This window comes from Staurois parvus, unplaced genomic scaffold (genome assembly GCF_062004578.1).
Source record: "Staurois parvus isolate SC_StPar_1 unplaced genomic scaffold, SC_StPar_1.0 ptg002090l, whole genome shotgun sequence".
Lineage (NCBI taxonomy): Eukaryota > Metazoa > Chordata > Amphibia > Anura > Ranidae > Staurois > Staurois parvus.
In genome coordinates this window covers 237,370-264,000 of record NW_028319886.1, presented here as the reverse complement: position 1 = coordinate 264,000, position 26,631 = coordinate 237,370, and the positions used below count along the sequence as shown (strand labels likewise).

General features: G+C 47.5%; 1 protein-coding gene across 1 annotated transcript in view; it reads left to right on the top strand.

Moving 5' to 3' along the window:
* LOC149432832 (relaxin receptor 1-like) overlaps positions 1-26,631 on the top strand; it is a 113,580-nt gene that overhangs the window by 45,461 nt on the left and 41,488 nt on the right. The window contains exons 4-9 of the mRNA XM_089664892.1: positions 1,431-1,502; positions 3,197-3,268; positions 11,507-11,578; positions 11,737-11,808; positions 18,198-18,272; positions 22,556-22,621. Coding sequence (XP_089521018.1) covers positions 1,431-1,502; positions 3,197-3,268; positions 11,507-11,578; positions 11,737-11,808; positions 18,198-18,272; positions 22,556-22,621 — 429 coding nt within the window. The remainder of the gene's footprint in view (positions 1-1,430; positions 1,503-3,196; positions 3,269-11,506; positions 11,579-11,736; positions 11,809-18,197; positions 18,273-22,555; positions 22,622-26,631) is intronic.

Genomic DNA, 26,631 nt, shown 5'->3' with positions numbered 1-26,631 from the left:
ATCAGCAGAGCTGGGGGTTGCTACTGAGTGGGGGATCGGCAGAGCTGGGAATTACTACTGAGCTTGGAATTGGCAGAGCTGGCGGTTACTATTAAGTGGGGGATCAGCAGGGCTGGGGGGTTGCTACTGAGCAGGGGGATCAGCAGAGTTTGGATTACTACTGAGTGGGGGATCGGCAGAGCTGGGGGTTACTATTGAGCGGGGGATCAGCAGGGCTGGCGGTTGCTACTGAGTGGGGAATCAGCAGAGCTGGCGGCTGCTACTGAGCGGGGAATCAGCAGAGCTGGGGGTTGCTACTGAGCGGGGAATCAGCAGAGCTGGGGGTTGCTACTGAGCGGGGAATCAGCAGAGCTGGGGGTTGCTACTGAGCGGGGAATCGGCAGAGCTGGGGGTTGCTACTGAGCGGGGAATCAGCAGAGCTGGGGGTTGCTACTGAGCGGGGAATCAGCAGAGCTGGGGGTTGCTACTGAGCGGGGAATCAGCAGAGCTGGGGGTTTCTACTGAGCGGTGAATCGGCAGAGCTGGGGCTTACTACGGAGCGGGGAATCGGCAGAGCTGGGGCTTACTACGGAGCGGGGAATCGGCAGAGCTGGGGCTTACTACGGAGCGGGGAATCGGCAGAGCTGGGGCTTACTACGGAGCGGGGAATCGGCAGAGTTGGGGCTTACTACGGAGCGGGGAATCGGCAGAGCTGGGGCTTACTACGGAGCGGGGAATCGGCAGAGCTGGGGCTTACTACGGAGCGGGGAATCGGCAGAGCTGGGGGTTACTACTGAGCGGGGAATCGGCAGAGCTGGGGGTTACTACTGTGCGGGAGATCAGCAGAGATGGGGTTACTATGGAGAGGGGAATCAGCAGAGCTGTGGTTACTTCTGAGTGAAGGATCAGCAAAGCTGGGGGTTACTACTGAACGGGTGGATCAGCAGAGCTGGGGGTACTACTGAGTGAGGGATCAGCAGAGCTGGGAGTTACTTCTAAGTGGAGGATCAGCAAAGCTGGGGTTACAACTGAACGGGGGGGGGGGGATCCACAGAGCTTGTGGTTACTTCTGAGTGGGGGATCAGCAGAGCTGGGGAATAACACTGAGGATCAGCAGAGCTTGGGGTTACTTCTGAGTGGGGGATCAGCAGAGCTGGGGAATAACACTGAGGATCAGCAGAGCTTGGGGTTACTTTTGACAGGGAGATCAGCAGAGCCTGAGGGTACTAATGAGCTGGGGATCTGCTGAGTGAGGGTACCCTTTAAAACAAACAGAAAATCAACACACATGGGGAATCTGCCGAGCTTCTTTAAAGCTTCAAAAGCATGACAGAATCCACACAGCACGTTGAAGCGGTAGGCACTGTAATGCGTGTTGAAGTGGAAGCAAGCGTGTAGGGGCCCATACTTACTTATTAATGCTTTGTATGTTTTTTACGTGTATTTTATAGCGATCTGAAGGATAACTGGATCAAGTCTTTGCTTGATGGCGTCTTTCATCGGTATCACGACTTGGAGAAGCTGTAAGTGGCTAAGCCTAGACCTGTAATTCAGAGAGACTCTTGCTAGCCTATCCCCCACCCCCGATCCAAGTCTACACACCTCCTCCGTGCTCCTCAGCTCCTCTGGGGCGGGACTTGGGAATACCCAGCTCTTCTAGGCATGGAGGAACATGTGACCTCCTATGCATTGCTCAGGCCTGAGCGGTGGATGGCTGACCTGAGGAAGGACACGATGGTGTGTGAGCTTACGCAAGGATTAACTCCCATCCCCAGCAGAGAAAGCGGAACAGCGGGGGAGGGTATAAAAGGGGCAGGGGGCGGTCTCAAAAGAGTCACTTAAATAGGTATACCTAAAGTGGTTCTAATGTCTGCATTAAGGTAAAAAAAAAAACCACCACTTGTTCTGCCCCACCTCCCGCCCCTAAATCATTACCAGTCTCCTCTTGCTGATCCAACACTGTGGAGGGAGCAGGGGGCGTGGCCCAGCCGTGCTGTGTGTGTCTATGGATGCACACAACCTGGCTCAGGAGTGTGCACTGACGGGTGCCTCCATAGTCCTTGACTTTCTGAGGAGGCTTTTCTCTCGGAGAGCGAGATATGGACACAAAATACTTCTGTAGAACTACCCCCTTAGGGGTTGCTGTTGAATTGGGTCCCCCATGGTCCCCATGGTCCTGCACAGGCGGTCATTTAGCATTTTCCCCACGCAAGCTTTCATCCGTAGACAGAAAACAGTCCTTGAGCGTTCATTAGTTTATTGAGGGGATTAGAACTGGGAGAGGGTAAGGGGGTGCAGGGGCGGACTGACCATTGGGGAACTCTGGCACTGCCCGAGGGCCCGGGGTCAGTAGGGGGCCGCATGAGATGTCCCTGGTACCTTTCATAGGCTTTTTTGGGTGTGGTTTGAGTGTGGGCGAGGACACACGGGCCCCATGATCCCCTGTTGCCCGGGGGCCCCATGAGTTGTCAGTCCACCCCTGGAGGGGGGGTGTAGGATGCCAAAATCTGAGGGCCACTTCCGAACTATCCACAGCTTCTTCTCTCGGACACAGTCTTTGGTGGAAGTCCTTGGTGGAGTGCTAGCCGGAAGCTCTTGGTTGTACCACCCCAGACTCTAGATCAGGGGGTGTCAAACTGGTGGCCCTCCAGCTGTTGGGAAACTACAAATCCCATCATGCCTCTACCTTTGGGAGTCATGCTTGTAACCAGGGGCGGACTGACCATTCGAGCACTCGGGCACTACCTGAGGGCCCAGGGTCAGTAGTTCGTTCATAAGTGAAGCATAGCAATCTGGGTTTTTTTTTGGGGGTGGGGGAAGTCTGGGCCCTGTCAGGTGGGATGTATGGGGCCCCCCGTACAGGGGCAGACAGACCATTTGGAAACTTGGGCACTGCCCGAGGGCCCAGGGTCAGTAGCGGGCCCCATGAGATGCCCCTGGTACCTTTTTCATAGGCTTTTTTGAGTTTGGGCAAGGACACGGGCCCCATGATCCCCTATTGCCCAGGGGCCCCATGAGTTGTCAGTCCGCCCCTGCCCCCGTAGTTTCTAACAGCAGCCCTGACTAAATGTATCAACCTGTAGTCATGGATCCATATCTAATTGTTTCGCATTATAGCGTCCTCAGAAAAACCGAGGTGATTATATTCCAGCAAATCCCAAACTGGGACCCAAAAACTTTTTTAATTTTGTAATTTTTTTTTTTTTTTTTTCCCCAGCTTTCTACAAGACAATGAACTGCAATCCATCTCCCGCGAGGCGTTCTCTGGACTCTTCCGGCTCAAAATGCTGTGAGTAAGCAGAGGGCCTTTCACATTCCGGAGTTATTGGATAGGATTTTCCGGCCATTGCTGATATGTCCCCCCAAATCCCCCCCCCCCCCCCCCCGATGAAAGGTTCGGCTTTTTATAAAATTAAATAATTAACAAACATGCTATACTTACCTTTAGCAGGTCAGCTGACATTCACCAAACATACACCGATAGGGCCGGATTTACATCTCAGGAGCCTGTAGGCAGAGAATTCCGAAGTGTCCACCCCCACCCACCAATAAAAAGACAGCATCATCGACGGGGACTCCAGGCCTGTGCCCTCTCCGATCCACCTAGAGCAGAGGTGTCCAAACTGGCCCTCCAGGTGTTGAGGAACTACAAGTCCCAAGAGGCCTTGCAAGACTCTGACATCCACAGGCAAGACACCCAGAGGCATGATGGGACTTGTAGTACTTCAACAGCTGGAGGGCCATAGTTTGGACACCCCTGGCCTAGAGAGATCCTGACTGTCCCCGGCCCCAACTCCTCCTCTCACTTCCCTCCCCCAGTACCTACTGGAGAGGGGCTGGCTCCATTCAGTGTCTGCAGCTCAACTGAGCCTGTCACATCAGTCGGTGGGCCGGTGCTATCCTCTCCAAGGCGCCCACAACCCCTCCCAAGTCCCACCCAATCACTGCAAACCTCAATTGGCCAATAGAGCTGCTTGATCAGCTGCTGGGGACCAGGCGCCATAATGTCTGTTACCCACCCCGCCCCACCCAGGAGCATTTGTTTTGCGCCACCAAGCAGCTCAGCTGTCCGTGACAGACCTCAATTTCTGGGACTCCCCTGGACAGTTGTCAAAAAAAAAAAACAACTCATACAGATGGGTACCCCTCTAGAAAGGGTGCCTACCGTGCCTGTTGGGAAATTCGGCCCTCAATATTCCAGGTGCATGTGTGAAAGACCATGATTGGTTCACCTAGCATGGTCTCACTCACTGCTTGGCCAAGATGCCGTGTCTTTCATCTAGAGTCCTCTTCCATTTTACCAATCTTTTAATCCCATCGCACCTGAATCTTCTAAAACACGGCGTTTCCTAACGAGCATTTCAACTAGTCTGATGAAAAAAAAAAAATCGGCTTTGATTTCCAGCGATGAAATCATTTTCTAGAATAGGATTTTGACAAATGACGTAAATCTGGTTTACTCCTCGAAAACTCTTCTGGCAGTGAAATGTGAAGAGACGTTCCCAGCCTTCTATACTTATCTCTGCATAGATCAGAATTTAATGGGGTTACCAGAGTCTCCGTCTTGCCTGATGTGGAGAATGTGGGAAAGGAGATCCGTATCGCAATTTATGGGATTGTAGATAACCGGAAAGTCGTTGGGAGTCAAAAGAGCAATCATGCACCAAGGAATGTATTAAAGCGGTATTAAACCCTGAAACCAAGAGCGTGATATAGTGCGGCTTACCAATCATTAAATGTGCCGATCTAGCAGTTCCTTGACTTTGATACAAAGCAAGATCCAACATCGTAATCCCTGGAGGTGGAGGACAGCGTGTGAGGTGATAAAAACCTACACGTTTCATCCACGTTTGACGAGAACATGATCAGACTTCTCCTCAAGGATTTTTCCGAGATAGTCACAGCCTACTTAGCTGACTGATTAAAGAAGCATACCTGGTAGTCAGGTCAGCAGGAGAAGTGTCACTTCAATTTTTATTAATGTGTTCTGCTCCCTACAAGGTCATTGTCCCATCTTCTTAGACACTGCGTAAGGCTAGCTTTGAGTTCGGACAAGGTCAAGGCCCCCCACGACCAACCTCCATAGTCAAATCAGCAGGAGAAGTGTCACTTCAATTTTTATTAATGTGTTCTCCCTACAAGGACCTTGTCCCATCTTGCTAGATACTGTGTAAGGATAGCTTTGAGTTCGGACAAGGTCAAGGCAAAGGCCCCCCACCACCACCACCATCCTCCATAGTCAAGTCAGCAGGAGAAGTGTCACTTAAATTTTTATTAATGTGTTCTGTTCCCGACAATGACCTTGTCCCATCTTCCTAGATACTGTGTAAGGCTTGCTTTGAGTTCAGCCAAGGCCCCCCCACCACCAACCTCCATAGTCAAGTCAGCAGGAGAAGTGTCACTTCAGTTTTTATTAATGTGTTCTCCTCCCTACAAGGTAATTGTCCCATCTTCCTAGATACTGTGTAAGGCTAGCTTTGAGTTCGGACAAGGTCAAGGCCCCACCATCACCATCTTCCATAGTCAAGTCAGCAGAAGTGTCACTTAAATTTTTATTAATGTGTTCTGTTCCCGACAATGACCTTGTCCCATCTTCCTAGATACTATGTAAGGCTAGCTTTGAGTTCAGCCAAGGCCCCACCACCACCACCAACCTCCATAGTCAAGTCAGCAGGAGAAGTGTCACTTCAATTTTTATTAATGTGTTCTGTTCCCAACAATGACCTTGTCCCATCTTCCTAGATACTGTGTAAGGCTAGCTTTGAGTTCGGACAAGGCCACTCCCCCCCCCACCCCACCCCACACCACCTTCCTCCATAGTCAAGTCAGTAGAAGAAGTGTCACTTCAATTTTTATTAATGTGTTCTGTTCCCGACAATGACCTTGTCCCATCTTCCTAGATACTATGTAAGGCTAGCTTTGAGTTCAGCCAAGGCCCCACCACCACCACCAACCTCCATAGTCAAGTCAGCAGGAGAAGTGTCACTTCAATTTTTATTAATGTGTTCTGTTCCCAACAATGACCTTGTCCCATCTTCCTAGATACTGTGTAAGGCTAGCTTTGAGTTCGGACAAGGCCACGCCCCCCCCCCACCCCACCCCACACCACCTTCCTCCATAGTCAAGTCAGTAGAAGAAGTGTCACTTCAATTTTTATTAATGTGTTCTCCCTACAAGGTCATTGTCCCATCTTCCTAGATACTGTGTAAGGCTAGCTTTGAGTTCAGCCAAGGCCCCCCCACCACCAACCCCACCAACCTCCATAGTCAGGTCAGCAGGAGAAGTGTCACTTCAATTTTGATTACCTGTTCTTGTCCCATCTTCCTAGATACTATGTAAGGCTAGCTTTGAGTTCGGACAAGGCCACGCCCCCCCCCACCCCACCCCACACCACCTTCCTCCATAGTCAAGTCAGTAGAAGAAGTGTCACTTACATTTTTACTAATGTGTTCTGCTCCCTACAAGGTCATTGTCCCATCTTCCTAGATACTGTGTAAGGCTTGCTTTGAGTTCAGCCAAGGCCCCCCCACCACCAACCTCCATAGTCAAGTCAGCAGGAGAAGTGTCACTTCAATTTTTATTGTGTTCTCCTCCCTACAAGGTAATTGTCCCATCTTCCTATATACTGTGTAAGGCTTGCTTTGAGTTCGGACAAGGTCAAGGCCCCCCCCCACCACCACCACCACCACCACGACCACCATCCTCCATAGTCAAGTCAGCAGGTGAAGTGTCACTTTAATTTTGATTAATTGTTCTTGTCCCATCTTCCTAGATACTATGTAAGGCTAGCTTTGAGTTCGGACAAGGTCAAGGCCCCCCCTCCCCACACCACCTTCCTCCATAGTCAAGTCAGCAGAAGAAGTGTCACTTAAATTTTTATTAATGTGTTCTGTTCCCGACAATGACCTTGTCCCATCTTCCTAGATACTGTGTAAGGCTTGCTTTGAGTTCAGCCAAGGCCCCCCCACCACCAACCTCCATAGTCAAGTCAGCAGGAGAAGTGTCACTTCAGTTTTTATTAATGTGTTCTCCTCCCTACAAGGTCATTGTCCCATCTTCCTAGATACTGTGTAAGGCTAGCTTTGAGTTCGGACAAGGTCAAGGCCCCACCATCACCATCTTCCATAGTCAAGTCAGCAGAAGTGTCACTTAAATTTTTATTAATGTGTTCTGTTCCCGACAATGACCTTGTCCCATCTTCCTAGATACTATGTAAGGCTAGCTTTGAGTTCAGCCAAGGTCCCACCACCACCACCAACCTCCATAGTCAAGTCAGCAGGAGAAGTGTCACTTCAATTTTTATTAATGTGTTCTGTTCCCAACAATGACCTTGTCCCATCTTCCTAGATACTGTGTAAGGCTAGCTTTGAGTTCGGACAAGGCCACGCCCCCCCCACCCCACCCCACACCACCTTCCTCCATAGTCAAGTCAGTAGAAGAAGTGTCACTTCAATTTTTATTAATGTGTTCTCCCTACAAGGTCAGTGTCCCATCTTCCTAGATACTGTGTAAGGCTAGCTTTGAGTTCAGCCAAGGCCCCCCCACCACCAACACCACCAACCTCCATAGTCAGGTCAGCAGGAGAAGTGTCACTTCAATTTTGATTACCTGTTCTTGTCCCATCTTCCTAGATACTATGTAAGGCTAGCTTTGAGTTCGGACAAGGCCACGCCCCCCCACCCCCCCACCCCACCCCACACCACCTTCCTCCATAGTCAAGTCAGTAGAAGAAGTGTCACTTACATTTTTACTAATGTGTTCTGCTCCCTACAAGGTCATTGTCCCATCTTCCTAGATACTGTGTAAGGCTTGCTTTGAGTTCAGCCAAGGCCCCCCCACCACCAACCTCCATAGTCAAGTCAGCAGGAGAAGTGTCACTTCAATTTTTATTGTGTTCTCCTCCCTACAAGGTAATTGTCCCATCTTCCTATATACTGTGTAAGGCTTGCTTTGAGTTCGGACAAGGTCAAGGCCCCCCCCCCCCCCCCCACCACCACCACGACCACCATCCTCCATAGTCAAGTCAGCAGGTGAAGTGTCACTTTAATTTTGATTAATTGTTCTTGTCCCATCTTCCTAGATACTATGTAAGGCTAGCTTTGAGTTCGGACAAGGTCAAGGCCCCCCCTCCCCACACCACCATCCTCCATAGTCAAGTCAGCAGAAGTGTCACTTAAATTTTTATTAATGTGTTCTGTTCCCGACAATGACCTTGTCCCATCTTCCTAGATACTGTGTAAGGCTAGCTTTGAGTTCAGCCAAGGCCACCCCCCCCTTCCCCACCACCACCACCACCAACCTCCATAGTCAAGTCAGCAGGAGAAGTGTCACTTCAATTTTTATTGATGTGTTCTGTTCCCTACAAGGACCTTGTCCCATCTTCCTAGATACTGTGTAAGGCTAGCTTTGAGTTCGGACAAGGCCAAGGCCCCAACCCACCACCACCAACCTCCATAGTCAAGTCAGCAGGAGAAGTGTCGCTTCAATTTTTATTAATGTGTCCTGTTCCCCACAAGGACCTTGTCCCATCTTCCTAGATACTGTGTAAGGCTAGCTTTGAGTTCGGACAAGGCCAAGGCCCCAACCCACCACCACCAACCTCCATAGTCAAGTCAGCAGGAGAAGTGTCACTTCAGTTTTTATTATTGTGACCTGTTCCCCGCAAGGACCTTGTCCCATCTTCCTAGATTCTATCTAAGGCTAGCTTTGAGTTTGGACAAGGTCAGGCTTTGTCACCCAGGAGGGAAGAGGTTGCTTTCTCCCCTTTCCTAGGTGCTAATATAGTCATGTAGGACCTTGATTGGTTTGGTATGATATTCCCTATTAAAATATGTGCCTAATATTAATGTGCCCGGTTCCTGTGGAGGTCTATGAACCGTATGGGGAATTGTTACACGTGGAATAGATGTTTTATGGCACGCTCTGCGTTTCTAGAGCCCTAATGGCCTAACAGGTCAAGTGTGACGGCTGAGTTATTGTTTTACGATAGGGCAGAGGAAAGTGTTTGGAAAACAGACATCCTGTCAAGACTAATTAGCAGTTTACAGCTCTGGAGCTGGCCTCTATTTGTGTTTTAATGAAGATAAGAAGCTCTTTTGAAGTTTTGTTACATCTTACAGCCACAAATTCCATTTTCAGGAGGAGGGGAGAGAGTTGATTGTTCATGAAAAACAAAAATGGCTGAGACCTTAACAAGATGGCTGTTGCGTACAACTTCCATGTCTCTATTTTGCGCAGAATCGTTACACTGCTCGCTGGATATTTTCTCTTTTTCGGACCATTCTCTGTAAACCCTAGAGATGGTTGTGTGTGAAAATCCCAGGAGATCAGCAGTTTTTGAAATATTCAGACCAGTACGTCTGGCACCAACAACCACGCCACGGTCAAAGTCACCTAAATTCACTTTCTTCCCCATTCTGATGCTCAGTTTGAGCTTCAGCAAGTCGTCTTCACCACGTCTAGATGCTTAAATGCATTGCGTTGCTGCCATGTGATTGGCTGATTAGTAGTTTGTATTTATCAAGCCATTGAACAGGTAGACCTAATAAAGAGGCCGGTTAGTGTATGTTGAAACAACCACATGTAGCCTCCATACGAAGCCTATTTGGCAGTCCAGGACAGAGCATTGTCAACTTTATACCAGGAGGTACCTAAACATGGACCTTCACGGCAGGATCACCAGGGATTTTTTTTAATAGGCTGCAGATTTGAAAAAGGTTAAAAATTGACTTTTGAAATGTCATTAACATGTTGAAGTATTATGTACCTGGTAATGGAGGCCAATGGAGAGAGGGCTTCCCTTGCGGCTAAGTTCCAGACTCCCGTGAGAGTGGGACAGCAGGAGTCAGGCCCAAAGTTGCACAGGTCGCCTGTAGGAGTGCTGGTTGGTGGTCCACTCAGAAGCACAGCTGGTGCACGGAGAAAGGTCTGCAGGCAGGAGGTGCCTGTGCGGGGTATGCAAGCCCTTCCGGGATTTAGACGTTTACTGGGTAGTTGGTTCAAGCCAAGGTCAGGTACCAGGTGGGAATCAGAGCGGACGTAGTCAGATGGGATAGCCGAGGTCATACACAGGGGAGCAAGAGAGAGAGAGTATCCGAAAGCTAGGTCAAATCAGGGGTAAGGCAGAGTAGACAGGTCCAGGAGCAAGCCGAGTCGGGAACAGGCAGGGGTGGACTGACAACTCATGGGGCCCCCGGGCAATAGGGGATCATGGGGCCCCTGTGTCCTTGCCCAAACTCAAAAAAGCTTATGTAAAAGGTACCAGGGGCATCTCATGGGGACCCCTACTGACCCCGGGCCCTCGGGCAGTGCCCGAGTTTCCAAATGGTCAGTCCGCCCCTGGTAACAGGAAATCACGGGTCAAAGTCACAAGAAACAGGACCAGGGCACAGGGAGCTAGAGATCATCCAGCAACTTGAGGAAGTCATGAGCCTCCTTATAAAGGCCGTCTGGCACTAAACTGAGGCTGAGGTGTCCTTCTGCGGCCATGCAGAGTACTGGCAGAAATGCCAGATCTTCCAGAACTTCTGCTGTAGACAGGACCCTGACATGAAGCTTCTACTAGGGATTGGGTTTACGTCTACTTTAACTTCCTTCAGTAGAAAGGAGAGAAGATGGACAGCCATGGGAGGGGGATCCAATGCCATTGGGAAGCGAATGTGGACAGTTGTGCACAGGTTCGGACTGACCATTTGGAAACTCGGGCACTGCCTGAGGGCCCGGGGTCAGTAGGGGGCCCCATGAGATGCCCCTGGTACCTTTTTCATAGGCTTTTTTGAGTTTGGGCAAGGACACAGGGGCCCCATAATCCCCTATTGCCCGGGGGCCCCATGAGTTGTCAGTCCGCCCCTGGTCTGAACCTGACTGCTCTCTTGCCTACCTTCAACCTCTATCTGGACCTGGCTGCTCTCTTTCCTGTCTTCGATCTCTACTTGGACCTGCCTTCTGTCTGCCTATGACCGTTTTGTGTACAGTCCCCACACTGTAGCCGTTCTGTTCAATCCCCCTTGGCGGGGCATTCCTGAGGGCCACGGCTTTTAGATATTGCAGTGAAGAAACCCAGAATCACTAGGGTTTTTGGCCCTGGGGGATCCAATGCCATTGGGAAGCGAATGTGGATCAGTTGTGCACAGGTTCGGACTGACCATTTGGAAACTTGGGCACTGCCTGAGAGCCCGGGGTCAGTAGGGGGCCCCATGAGATGCCCCTGGTACCTTTTTTCATAGGCTTTTTGGAGTTTGGGGAAGGACACAGAGGCCCCATGATCCCCTATTGCCCGGGGGCCCCATGAGTTGTCAGTCCACCCCTGGTTGTGCAATAAGATCAGACAAATGGAGGGATGGTGGATTGGACGGAGAACGTAATGAACTGAAGGGAGTGAGTGGCGGACAAGTAGAGGGAGTCTTTTTTTTAATTACTGGTTGATCCTTCAACAGCCACCATGATGTGATAAAAGCTGTTTTATATCATCTCTTTCCTTCTGCAGAACATGCTTTTCCTTTTTCTAAACCTTTTCTGTCTCCGCCAGTTTCCTTAGTAACAATCGGATCGAGGTCTTGAGGGCAGAAGTCTTTAAGGATCTTCACTCCTTGGAATGGCTGTAAGTTGCAAGACATGTAAGAATCCGAAGGCTTTGGATGCATTAGGCCTTCAAGATTATTGATGAATTGTCCTTATCTGACATTTCGTTAACTCAAGACTTTTTCTTTCTTTTTTTTTTTTTTGTGGTGTGTTTTGTACATTTCTTATCTCTTACAGGATTCTAGATAATAACAGAGTTAACCAGATTCATCCCGGGGCATTCAAAGGCCTGAACTCTTTATATTTCCTGTAAGTGTTCCGCACCATCCACAGCAATGATTCATAGGTTGGGGATCAGCCCGATTTATTTATGGTATAGAAAGTTACTATTTTAGCATCCAAGAAAACGATAAAGCTAAAAAGCAGCTTTCATTTCATAAAGAAGTTTTTCACAGGCAGAGAAATAACCAACGAGGGCCTGGTTGCCTATTTTTAATCTCTTTATTTATACCTACATGATCCTGATAAGTAAAAAAATTTCATAAAACTAAAGAAAATAAAATACTCTCTAATGTTAGACCATCAACCTATATAGCCTTACAACCCAAAGCCCCATAAAACTCTTTAAAAATCTGGAGATCTAGTCCACAATTATCTTGATGTCTCCTATGGGGGCCACAAGCCAACAAGAGCAACCTCCCACATCCGGTGTGTTGGTTGAATTTCTGGTGCCCACCAAACAAGGCGTATTAGCAGAAGAGGGACTATAAACCCTTCCAGCAGCCAGTATCGGGTAGAGACTGGGATCTGCTGGCTGCTGGGAGGGTATTTAGTCCCTCTTCTGCTGATACACCTCGTTCCAGTGTTTTGCTGCTGCCAGATACTGTTTGCCATTGATTCTTATCTTGCTCCTGCCCTTGTACCTGCTCCCCCTTGTTCCTGATCCATATTTTGGTTCCCCCTCCCCATCTCTTCCCTGCACTCCCAGTTTTCCCACTGATTTTCTGTGTTCCCTATTTTGTATATACGGTATAAAGTGGCTTGCTAGGTAGGCTTTGTGTTTGCTAGGTTGTTAAGTATTTTTTCACTGGGTTTTGGGCATATTTGTATCTTTGTTTAGTGTGTGTTGGTGTTTGGATGGATTTAATAATTTTAATAAGTAAAAATTAAAAAAAAAAAAAAGTTTAAAATAAATTTAAAAAATGTAAATAAATTTTACACACATATATTTTGGCCATCTCTGGTGCTGATTCGTGACAGTTTCCTTTTTAACCAGTACATTTGGTCACTTGCAACCTCATCAACTGTAACCTTTAAATGTGTCCTGTTCCCCACAAGGTCATTGTCCCATCTTCCTGGATTCTATGTAAGGCTAGCTTTGAGTTTGGACAAGGCCAGGCTTTGTCACCCAGGAGGGAAGAGACTACTTTCTCCCCTTTCCTAGGTGCTAACATAGTCATGTAGGACCTTGATTGGTTTAGTATGATATTCCCTATTCAAATATATGCCTAATATTAATGTGCCCGGTTCCTGTTGAGTTCTATGAATTGTATGGGGAATTGTTACATGTGGAATAGAAGTTTTATGGCACACTCTGCGTTCCTGGAGCCCTAATGGCCTAACAGGTCAAGTGTGACGGCTGAGTTATTCTTTTACGATAGGGCAACCTCATCAACTGTAACCTTTAAATGTGTCCTGTTCCCCACAAGGTCATTGTCCCATCTTCCTAGATTCTATGTAAGGCTAGCTTTGAGTTTGGGCAAGGCCAGGCTTTGTCACACAAGAGGGAAGAGACTGCTTTCTCCCCTTTCCTAGGTGCTAACATAGTCCTGTAGGACCTTGATTGGTTTGGTATGATATTCCCTATTCAAATATATGCCTAATATTAATGTGCCCGGTTCCTGTTGAGTTCTATGGATTGTATGGGGAATTGTTACACGTGGAATAGACGTTTCATGGCGCGCTCTGCGTTCCTGGAGCCCTAATGGCCTAACAGGTCAAGTGTGACTGGCTGAGTTATTGTTTTACGATAGGGCAACCTCATCAACTGTAACCTTTAAATTCGTAATCAAAAAAGAGTCGCTTACAATTAAACCCAACTTCTCCCTCAAGAGTTGGTTCTTGCCAGGGGCGGACTGACAACTCATGGGGCCCCCGGGCAATACGGGATCATGGGGCCCCTGTGTCCTTGCCCAAACTCAAAAAAGTCTATGAAAAAGGTACCAGGGGCATATCATGGGGCCCCCTACTGACCCCGGGCCCTCAGGCACTGCCCGAGTTTCCAAATGGTCAGTCCGCCCCTGGTTCTGGCCAGCTCAGTAGAACGCTTTAAAAAAAGTCCTGGATTCTTTCTTGGATACACAGAATATAACTGGATATAACATTTATAGGTAAGGTTGATCTAAGGAATATCCGATTGCCTCTCGGGGGATCAGGAATTAATTTTTTTCCCTGCAGGAGCAAATTGGATCATGCTTTGCCCCCACAATTTTGTTCTTTCACTCATATCCAGCAAACACACGATTTTCCTAACTCTGAATGTTTCAAATACCTACAAATTTTGACATTTTTAGAGTTAGGAAAATCGTGCGTTTGCTGGATATGAGTGAAGGAACAAAATTGTGGGGGCCAACCAAGAGTAAGTTCAAAGGAGCCAAGTTATGTTCAACCCAATGGGAGAAAGTAGATCTTGCCGAATACACCTCAGCGAAGGTGACATCTTCTAGGTATGGAGCTAAGGGAGGAGAGGGAGACGCGAGTTTAAATTTCTAGTTGTGTAGGAACCATAAATGCAATGATTGGCATACAATTGGGTTGATAGGACCATAAGGGCTCTCCCGCTTCTCCCCTCATTTCCTTTTTTTTTTGATGGATACTTTGGTGTTTCGTTCTTCTCACACTCACCTTTTACTACCAACACCCAACAAGACTTAACTTCTTCTGGGTACCTTTCTCTCAACGTAACTTTCGAGCAATATGGGGATCCGTGTCTAATTGGTACTATCAATGTTTCAAATACCTACAAATTCGACATTTTTATAGTACCAGGTACACACTGATCCCCATATTGCTCAAAAGTTACGCTGAGAGAAAGGTACCAAGAAGAAGTTAAGTCTTGTTGGGTGTTGGTAGTAAAAGGTGAGGAGAAGAACGGAACCCCAAAGTATCCATTAACAAAAAGGTAATGAGGGGAGAAGCGGGAGAGCCCTTATGGTCCTATCAGCCCAATTGTATGCCAATCATTGCATTTAGGATTCCTATACAACTAGAAATTTAAACTTGCGTCTCCCTCTACTCTTTCAGCTCCGTACCTAGGAGATGTCACCTTCGCTGGGGGAATATTCATCAAGATCTACTTTCTCCCATTGGGTCAAACATAACTTGGTTACTTTGAACTTACTCTTGGTTGGCCCCCACAATTTTTGTTCCTTCACTCATATCCAGCAAACACACGATTTTCCTAACTCTGAATGTTTCAATTACCTACAAATTTGAGTTAGGAAAATCGTGCATTTTCTGGATATGAGTGAAGGAACAAAATTGTGGGGGCCAACCAAGAGTAAGTTCAAAGGAACCAAGTTATGTTCGACCCAATGGGAGAAAGTAGATCTTGACGAGTACACCCCAGCAAAGGTGACATCTCCTAGGTATCGAGCTTAAGGAGTAGAGGTAGATGAGAGTTTAAATGTCTAATTGTGTAGGAACCATAAATGCAATGATTGGCATACAATTGGGTTGATAGGACCATAAGGGCTCTCCCGCTTCTCCCCTCATTTCCTTTTTTTTGAATGGATACTTTGGTGTTCCGTTCTTCTCACACTCAAGTCTTGTTGGGTGTTGGTAGTAAAAGGTGAGTGGAGAAGAACGGAACCCCAAAGTATCCATTAACAAAAAGGTAATGAGGGGAGAAGCGGGAGAGTCCTTATGGTCCTATCAGCCCAATTGTATGCCAATCATTGCATTTAGGGTTCCTATACAACTAGAAATTTAAACTTGCGTCTCCCTCTACTCTTTCAGCTCCGTACCTAGGAGATGTCACCTTCGCTGGGGGAATATTCGTCAAGATCTACTTTCTCCCATTGGGTCGAACATAACTTGGTTCCTTTGAACTTACTCTTGGTTGGCCCCCACAATTTTTGTTCCTTCACTCATATCCAGCAAACACACGATTTTCCTAACTCTGAATGTTTCAATTACCTACAAATTTGAGTTCGGAAAATCGTGCATTTTCTGGATATGAGTGAAGGAACAAAATTGTGGGGGCCAACCAAGAGTAAGTTCAAAGGAACCAAGTTATGTTCGACCCAATGGGAGAAAGTAGATCTTGACGAATACACCCCAGCAAAGGTGACATCTCCTAGGTACGGAGCTAAGGGAGTAGAGGGAGACGCGAGTTTAAATTTCTGGATGTGTAGGAACCATAAATGCAATGATTGGCATACAATTGGGTTGATAGGAGCTACATCTCTGGGGCGAAGTGACTTGGACCATAGAATTCCCGGTAAGAATAGGGGATCTATTGACGGTGTTACAAATTGAAGCCAGGGTATACCTGTAAGAGAGGCGTGCCACTGTGCCAAACTTGCTCATAAATAAGCGTGCCATAAACTGGGCAAGCCCAATCCACCTTGAGGCTGCGATCGATATACCAGCAGTTTTTGATGTAATCATTGTCCGGTAATTCGCAGTCCCTTTCCTGGCACCATGTAGGAACACAATCATTTTTTTTGAATGATAAATTTATATGTATGTTCATCCAGCCATATTCCCAAGCCTCAAGTCTTTTCCAAAGCCGTACAACTCTTCTACAGTCAAATAGGAAGTGATTTAGGTTTTGGCTAGGTGCCCAACTCTTCAAGCAACAACAATTGCTGTCACCCTTTCATTCAGTAACTAGCTGTAAAAATAAAGGTCCTGTTGATCAGATTCAGATCTACTTCTCTAAAATCAGTTCCCACAATCATTCTACAGACCTTCCTTTATCCTTCCTCTACTAGTTCCCCTCAATTTCCTATCCTCATTTTTTGGATGTCAAGGCTGATTTATTCGGTTAGATGGCATTTTTTTTTCCAAGAAAAGACTTGGCTTTTCCCGGCTATTTAAACATTCAACCTTTTAATATATTCTACTAAATCTAATCCGGTATCTTGGCTCATGTTTGGTCGCTCGACCCAATGGAATGGATTCTTCACAGGTAAGTTTCGATGTTGATGGGTTAGAAGTGCCACAAATGGCGGTCAAAGTACCATGGTTAGGGGTCAGGCTTGGAGACCAGTAGCTATAGCAGTAGAGAGGCCTTCACCAACCAGCAGGATAGGTACACAAGCAGGGCACCCTGGCGGATGACTTAGGCTTACCTGAGGTGTGGACCCAGGGGAGTATTTACCACAAGGCAAACAAGGAACTTTTTCAGGGGGGGGCAGCACCTCCCCTGAAAAAGGGATGAAAAAAGGACATGCGCACCATGGGAACTAGGTGGGATCCAAGAAAGGCTTCTTCATGGTGTATGTAGAGCCTGGGTCTTGTTCCTGGGGACGTCTGGAGCTGTGAAGATGAGTTTCTCTCCATGGCTGGGAAGGGGGGTAGTGGAAGGCCCTCTCGGGTGGGGGCAGGGGTGTTGTTGGTCAATGTCAGGCTCTCTCCACGGAAGGGGGAAGTGGGGGGTTGTGTTGGTCGGTGTCCTTGGGGGCAGATGATTTTTATGTTGCCTAGGGCAGCCCAAGACCTAAATACACCACTGTGTGGACCTCCTAGGCATTAACCAGGGGCGGACTGACCATTTGGAAACTCGGCACTGCCTGAGGGCCCGGGGTCAGTAGGGGGCCCCATGAGATGCCCCTGGTACCTTTTTTTTTTTTTTTTATAGGGTTTTTTGAGTTTGGGCAAGGACACAGGGGCCCCATGATCCCCTATTGCCCGGGCGCCCCGTGAGTTGTCAGTCCGCCCCTGGCACTAACCAGTATTTACTAGAACTCCTGCTGGTGGAGATGGGTTTTGCTGCATGTTCGTATTAGGTCGGGATCGCCCCACTAGGAGGTGGACAAGCCGGGGTTCAGTAGAAGATATAGCAGGTAGGGATCCAGCAGAAGCGTAGTCGAAGAACAAGCCAAAGGTCAGTAACAAGTGGTAGTGGAGACACAAATGGCAACGACAGGAGCAAGACAATGGTTGGAGAGAGCACAATAATCTGACAAACAGGAAGTGCAGCGACATGGCTCAAATCAGGAAGTTCATGGGAGGAGCAAAGGCTTCAAAGTTCAAGAGAAACAAAAAGCTTTAAGACAGGATCATCAATGAATTGTCCACAGAGCTTTCCAACATCCCAGGTGGCTCAGCAAGAAAAGGCATTGCCAGACCCAGCAGAGGTTGTAGGTTCAGATCTGGGTCCTGACAAAAAGATATTTGAAACTCTGAGGTATCATTTTATTTGAAAAAAAAAATGAATACATTAATGAGGTTACTATCTCCACTAAATTTTATTGATCAGGTCACCACCACCCAAGAACCCATGTCTGGTATGTTTTTTCCCCGTAGGGGCTTAATCCTAGGCGGTGTTTTGAACAATGTAGATTAGTGGAAGTCGTAAGTTTGTGTTTTCTCCGGACGTGATTTATTCGGAATCGAGCTTAATTCTTTTAGAAAATGTTGTATTTCCGTAACCAATGCTAGATATGTGATCTTAATCTCTTTTTATGCAGGTACATGTTAAACAATTCCATAAGTGCCATACCAAGCAATTCATTATGTTCGGAAATGCCTCGTCTCAACTGGCTGTAAGTAATTGCTCTGATAATAGGGGGACACCTTTATTGGGCCGGAGCAACCATAAGACAGCATAGGCAGCCTCCTTTTGGCTCAAGGATTGGTAAAATCTGAATCCCCAACCACTTGCTGGGGATTTGGATTTTTACCGGTGCCGCAGACTTGTTTTTTGCACACTCCCAACCACCATTATTTTTAATGGTTGAACTGGATGGACTTTTGTCTTTTTTCAGCCAGACTAACTATGTAACTATAGCGGCCAAGAGTTTGTACCCTTTTGTAAAACCAGCCTTCAATGTGAGTGATATAAGCAACTATGACCCCCTGCCCTCCCTGCATGATCCCACCCCACACCCACGCCACGTATACCAGGATCTGTTGTCCCAGTGCGATCATGGCGGTGACGCCAGGGAAGGGCGACAAAATGCGCCTTCGCCCAAGTAGGCAAAAATCCTTGATCTCCTCCATTATTTACAAAATATACTGTATTAATAATATTATAAAATTAACATGCAATTCATATACAATAATTTCAAAAGACAAAAATGAATTTGTAATGTGTTTTATGTAGTTATGGGAGCAGCTATCCCTTTCCCATATAAAGAGATATGGACAAAAGTGTGTATGAGGTTGCTGGAAACCCTTTCCAAAACCATGGTCACCAGGGGCGGACTGACCATTGGGGAACTCCGGCACTGCCCGAGGGCCCGGGGTCAGTAGGGGGCCCCATGAGATGTCCCTGGTACCTTTTCATAGGCTTTTTTGGGTGTGGTTTGAGTGTGGGTGAGGACATGGGGCCCCATGATCCCCTATTGCCCGGAAGCCCCATTTTGTTGTCAGTCCGCCCCTGATGGTCACTATTATGGATTTGCCTCCCTCCCCTCCATGGCCATTAATATGGCTTTGGCAGGCACTGATGTTAGATGAGAAGAAACAATTCCAAAGGTCTTCCAAAAGTAGGGTTGAGATCAGGACACTTGAGTTCCTCCATAACCTCGAATCTACTGAACGCCGTTGGGATGAGAAGACCTGACCTGAGGTTTTCAGTAGGGTCGAGGGCAGATACTGGTCTTGGATAAGAAGACCTGATCCTAAAGGCTCTTCCAAAAGTAGGATTAGGAGCATTCCAATTCAACCCAAAGGTGTTCAGTAGAATTGAGGTCAGGGCTCGTGTTTCCCCACACCAAACTGGCCAAACCACACCTTTTATGGAGCTGGTTTCACTCTTCTAGGAGGCCTTCCTGCCAAATTTTGGAGTGTGTCTGCGGGAATCGGTGTCCATTCAGCCAAAAGATTATTTGGGTGGTCAGGTACTGAGGTTAGATGAGAAGACTTGGCTCAGAATTAGCATTACAGTTTATCCCAAAGGTGTTCAGTAGGGTTGAGGTCAGGACACTTGAGTTCCACCATAACCTCAAACTACTGAATGCCGTTGGGATGAGAAGACCTGACCTGAGGTTTTCAGTAGGGTCAAGGGCAGATACTGGTCTCGGATAAGAAGACCTGATCCTAAAGGCTCTGCCAAAAGTAGGATTAGGAGCATTCCAATTCCATCAAAAGGTGTTCAGTAGGATTGAGGTCAAGGCTCATTTCTCCACACCAAACTGGCCAAACCATGCCTTTATGGAGCTGGTTTCACTCTTCTAGGAGGGCTTCCTGCCAAATTTTGGAGTGTGTCTGCAGGAATTGGTTTCCATTCAGCCAAAAGATTATTTGGGTGGTCAGGTATTGAGGTTGGATGAGAAGACTTGGCTCAGAATTGGCATTATAGTTTATGCCAAAGGTGTTCAGTAGGGTTGAGGTCAGGGCTCTGTAAAGGACACTCAAGTTCCTCCACACAAAACTGGTCAAACCATGTCTTTATGGAGCTGGCTTTCTATACAGGGGCTGGAACAGAAAAGGGTCTTCACCAAACTTACCACAAGATTGGAAAAGCAAAGTTATCTAAAACAGGGGTATGCAACCTCAGTCTTTGAGGAGCACCAAGAGACCATGTGTGGGATTTATCCTTAGATAAAATAGCTGTCATAACTACCAGGCCATTGACATTGAAAATGTGGCCTACTGGGGTACCTGAGGGCTGAGGATGAGAACTAGATATCCTCCATACCAAAAGGTCTTCACCAAACTGATGTCACAAGGTCAGAGGAGCACAATTGGAGTTCCAATTCATCTCAAAGGTGTTCAATAGGGTTAAGATCAGGGCTGTGTGAAGGACACTCAAGTTCCTTCACACCAAGCTGATCAAACCACGTCTTTATGGAACTGGCTTTGTACACAGGAGACAGTCACGTTGGAACAGAAAAGGGTCTTCACCAAACTGATACCACAAGGTCAGAAAAGCACAATCCTAGTTTCAATTCACCCCAAAGGTGTTCAGTAGAGTTAAGGTCAGGGCTCTGTACAGGACACTCACGTTCCTTCACACCAAGCTGGTCAAACCATGTCTTTATGGAGCTGGCTTTGTACACAAGGGCACACTCATTGTGGAACAAAAAAGGGTCTTCACCAAACTGTTATCACACTGTTGAAAGAGCTCAATTGCCTACAGTGTAGGATGGAGATTTACCAGGGCCTTTCACTGGAGACACCTGAACTCCATCATTTGGAGGGGGGTTCACAGACTTTTTTCCAAATAGGTGGATGTGATAATTAGGAGTCCACTTACATTTAGCTATACGGTAGGTGTGATGGACAGGTTTCTACAATTTTTGCCCATATAGGTAGGTATGATGGTTTGATGTCGAGAGGGCTTTTTTTCCCTCAGAGAATAGGTGCAGGAACCCTTCCTTCTGAGTCACCCCCCCACCCACCTCCAAGGTTGGAGGAGCACAATTGTCTACAATGTCTTTGTGTGATGGAGTATTAACAGCTACTGATGTTGGATGAGAAGACCTGATCCCTAACGTCTTCCTAAAGTAGGAGTCCACTTACCTTTAGCTATATGGTAGGTGAATCGCCCCCCACCCACCTCCAAGCGCCATCCTTTGGTTCCACCCCCTACCCACTTTTTCAGTATGTAACGGAACCGGACCCCAACTGCACTAGGGTATTTGCGTTAGATTCCTGCTTCCCTGTCCGAACACAGATCCACGGACACCACCACTGACCATACAAGACGAGACAGCACCAGACTCATCTTAAAACAGGAAATGGACTGCTTTATTTTAACATGGGTACAAGATATATACACAGGGCGGGGAAATACACCCAGACAGGAAACACATCAGCAGGCCCGTCCCATCAGGGGGAAGGGCTGCCTGAAACATTACATCCCATGATAGTTTGCTCGCAAGCAAGACACACAATAGAACAATGGGACAGCCATGGGGCAGTAGACAATACACAAACCCATACATCCCATAATAGTTTGCTCCCAAGCAAGACACACAATAGAACAATGGGACAACCACGTGGCATTAATCAATGAACAACCCCCACACCCCACCTATACATGTCTACACAATATTAGAACAGATCACCCTGTACCCCTAACAGGCACAGGGTGACTTGCACATAATAGGAATATGGGGAGCTGAGACAGGGGTCTCCCCACCTCTCCAAAGGGGAATAGTGCCCCATCATTGGTGTCAGTGGGAAGAATAGTGCCCCATCATTGGTGTCAGTGGGAGGAATAGTGCCCCATCACTGGTATCAGTGGGAGGAATAGTGCCCCATCATTGGTGTCAGTAGGAGGAATAGTGCCCCATCATTGGTGTCAGTGGGAGGAATAGTGCCCCATCATTGGTGTCAGTGGGGGGGAATAGTGTCCCGTCATTGGTATCAGTGGGAGGAATAGTGCCCCATCATTGGTATCAGTGGGAGGAATAGTGCCCCATCATTGGTATCAGTGGCAGGAATAGTGCCCCATCATTGGTGTCAGTGGGAGGAATAGTGCCCCATCATTGGTATCAGTGGGAGGAATAGTGTCCCATCATTGGTATCAGTGGGAGGAATAGTGCCCCATCATTGGTGTCAGTGGGAGGAATAGTGTCCCATCATTGGTGTCAGTGGGAGGAATAGTGCCCCATCATTGGTGTCAGTGGGAGGAATAGTGTCCCATCATTGGTGTCAGTGGGAGGAATAGTGCCCCATCATTGGTGTCAGTGGGAGGAATAGTGCCCCATCATTGGTATCAGTGGGAGGAATAGTGCCCCATCATTGGTATCAGTGGGAAGAATAGTGCTCCAAGGGCCAGATAATGGCAAGTAAAGGGCCACATCCGACCCCTGGGCCGCAGCTTGGAGACCACTGGTTTAGAGACTGATTTTTTGTTTTTTTTGTGTTTTTCTAGGGATCTGGAGGGGAATGAGATCGAGACAATCCAAAACTCTGTGTTTCAGGAGTGTATAACTGTTTTGTAAGTATATCCCGGTGATACAATTAATAAACGTGCGCAAAGTGATTATTTCTGTTCCCCAAGCATGTGGACAAATCCCACATGGAAGAAAAATATATTTGAAATATATTTTAAAAATATTCTTCCCAAATATATTGACATATACTGTAAATGTATTTGAAATGCTACAATTTTGGCCATATTCAATATATTTCAATAATTATATATATATATATATATATATAAAGTGTATGTGTATAAAATTTTATATATATATATATATATATATATATATATGTGTGTGTGTGTGTATATATGTATATATATATATATATATATATATATATATATATATATATATATATATATATATATATAATTTATTTATTTATTTATTTTTTTACATATATTTGTATATGTATTCAAAAAATGTAGATTTGTTTTTTGTTTTTGTTTGTTTTTTTGTTTTTTTTGTTTATACTGCATGTTGAAATGCATCTTTATTACAAAATATATGAGAAATATTTTTAAAAATACATTTCAAATATACTGTATGTCTTTAAAAATACAAATCTACATTTTTGGAATACATTTACTAACATATGTTAACATTATTTTTTTTATACGTTAAAAAAATCTGAGAAATATATTTAAAAAAAAAAAAAGATATTTTTTAAAAAATATCTGGGATGGAACTCTTCAGCAACAGGCTAAGGTCCTGTTTGGTTAGATAGCATAGTGGATCTTCTTCTTGTTCCACCTTCAGATATCTCTTGGACACATTTATATTTATATATTTTTTTTAAATATATTCTTCAGACTTTTTTTGAACATATAAAAAAAGTCATTTTAACATATATTTTTATATATATATTTGTAAATGCATTCCAAAAAGGTAGATTTGTATTTTTAAAGACATACAGTATATTTGAAATACCCTTGCCTACCCTCAAAATCTGCCTAGACCTGACTGCTCTCTTGCCTCCCCTCAAAATCTGCCCAGACCTGACTGCTCTCTTGCCTACCCTCGACCTCTGCCTAGACCTGACTGCTCTCTTGCCTACCCTCGACCTCTGCCCAGACCTGACTGCTCTCTTGCCTACCCTCGACCTCTGCCCAGACCTGACTGCTCTCTTGCCTACCCTCGACCTCTGCCCAGACCTGACTGCTTTCTTGCCAACCCTCGACCTCTGCCTAGACCTGACTGCTGTCTTGCCTACCATTGACCTCTGCCCAGACCTGACTGCTCTCTTGCCTCCCCTCGACCTCTGCCCAGACCTGACTGCTCTCTTGCCTCCCCTCAAAATCTGCCTAGTCCTGACTGCTCTCTTGCCTACCCTCGACCTCTGCCCGGACCTGACTGCTCTCTTGCCTACCCTCGACCTCTGCCCAGTCCTGATTGCTCTCTTGCCTACCCTCGACCTCTGCCCAGACCTGACTGCTCAATTGCCTACCCTCGACCTCTGCCCAGACCTGACTTTCTTGCCAACCCTCAACCTCTGCCCAGACCTGACTGCTCTCTTGCCTCCCCTCGACCTCTGCCTAGACCTGACTGCTCTCTTGCCTACCCTCGACCTCTGCCCGGACCTGACTGCTCTCTTGCCTACCCTCGGCCTCTGCCCGGACCTGACTGCTCTCTTGCCTACCCTCGACCTCTGCCCAGACCTGACTGCTCTCTTGCCTACCCTCGACCTCTGCCCAGACCTGACTGCTCTCTTGCCTACCCTCGACCTCTGCCCAGACCTGACTGCTCTCTTGCCTACCCTCGACCTCTGCCCAGACCTGACTGCTTTCTTGCCAACCCTCGACCTCTGCCTAGACCTGACTGCTGTCTTGCCTACCATTGACCTCTGCCCAGACCTGACTGCTCTCTTGCCTCCCCTCGACCTCTGCCCAGACCTGACTGCTCTCTTGCCTCCCCTCAAAATCTGCCTAGTCCTGACTGCTCTCTTGCCTACCCTCGACCTCTGCCCGGACCTGACTGCTCTCTTGCCTACCCTCGACCTCTGCCCAGTCCTGATTGCTCTCTTGCCTACCCTCGACCTCTGCCCAGACCTGACTGCTCGCTTGCCTACCTTAAAAAATATTTTTCATATATTTTGTAATAAAAATGCATTTCAACATACAATATACATTTTTTAATGCACATCGCCGCCCTGCAGGCTGTATTTATATTAGAAGGAACCTGGGCACGTGCATGTTAGGACATTAGAAGGCATGCGTGAAAATGCAACACTGTAAGTGGTCCCTGAATATGGGACGTAGCCATGAAATGGGCCTTTCTACGAGGGGGAGGATCCGGGGGGGGGGGTTTCGATGTCGGAAGCTGGGAACTGTTCTAATCCCAGAGGCACGCGGAGATGACAATGATAGAAAGCGAATGTGCGCCGAGCGGAGAGGACGCATTAATGATGCTTTTACATATGAGTAATGGGTGTTTAGCTGGTAAGTGGCCGGCACAATACACACATCCAATAATTCTCCACCAGAAGCATGAATTCAGTGAGACGCTCGCAGTGCGCTGCACGTATAATTCCCGACTTTACAACAATATTTATACTCGGCTGTTAAGTGTTTGTATAAGAAACATGCAGATCGTTCTATCGGCCCCAACAGGACACGGGAAAGTGAATGCATGAAAGGAGGTATTTATTACAGTAGATGTAAATCCTGCCTTCGACCTCTGCCCAGACCTGACTGCTCTCTTGCCTACCCTCGACCTCTGCCCAGACCTGACTGCTCGCTTGCCTACCCTCAAACTCTGCCCAGACCTGACTGCTCGCTTGCCTACCCTCGACCTCTGCCCAGACCTGACTGCTCACTTGCCTACCTTCGACCTCTGCCCAGGCCTGACTGCTCTCTTGCCTACCCTCGAAATCTGCCCAGACCTGACTGCTCGCTTGCCTACCCTCGACCTCTGCCCAGACCTGACTGCTCGCTTGCCTACCCTTGACCTCTGCCCAGACCTGACTGCTCACTTGCCTGCCTTTGACCTCTGCCCAGACCTGACTGCTCACTTGCCTACCTTAGACCTCTGCCCAGACCTGACTGCTCTCTTGCCTACCATTGACCTCTGCCCAGACCTGACTGCTCTCTTGCCTACCCTCGACCTCTGCCCAGACCTGACTGCTCTCTTGCCTACCCTCGACCTCTGCCTAGACCTGACTGCTCTTATGCCTACCCTCGACCTCTGCCTGGACCTAACTGCTCTCTTGCCTGACTTTGGCCACTGCCTGAACCTGAGTGCTCCTCTTGCCTACCCTCGGCCTCTGCCTGGACCTGAGTGCTCTCTTGCCTACCCTCAACCTCCTGCCTGGACCTGACTGCTCTCTTGCCTGCCTTCAGCCTTTGCCTGGACCTGAGTGCTCTCTTGCCTACCCTTGACCTGAGTACTCTCTTGCCTGCCTTTGGCCTCTGTCTGGACCTGACTGCTCTCTTGCATGCCTTCATACTCTATCTGGGCCTGAGTCCTCTTATGCCTACCCTCGACCTCTGCCCAGGCCTGACTTCTCTCTTGCCTACCTTCGGCCTCTGCCTGGACCTGAGTGCTCTTATGCTTGCATTCATTCTCTACCTGGACCTGAGTGCTTTTTTGCCTACCCTCAACCTCTGCCTTGACCTGACTGCTATTGCCTGCCTTTGGCCTCTCCTGGACCTGACTGCTCTCTTGTCTACCCTCAACCTCTGTCTGGACCAGGGGCAGACTGACCATTTGGAAACTCGGGCACGGCCCGAGGGCCCGGGGTCAGTAGGGGGCCCCATGAGATGCCCCTGGTACCTTTTTTCATAGGCTTTTTTGAGTTTGGGCAAGGACACAGGGGCCCCATGATCCCCTATTGCCTGGGGGCCCCATGAGTTGTCAGTCCGCCCCTGGTCTGGACCTGACTGCTCTCTTGCCTTCCTTCAACCTCTACCTGGACCTGACTGCTCTCTTGCCTACCTTCAACCTCTACCTGGACCTGAGTGCTCTTATGCCAGCCTTTGATCTTTACCTGGACCTGACTGCTCTCTTGCCTACCTTCAACCTCTAC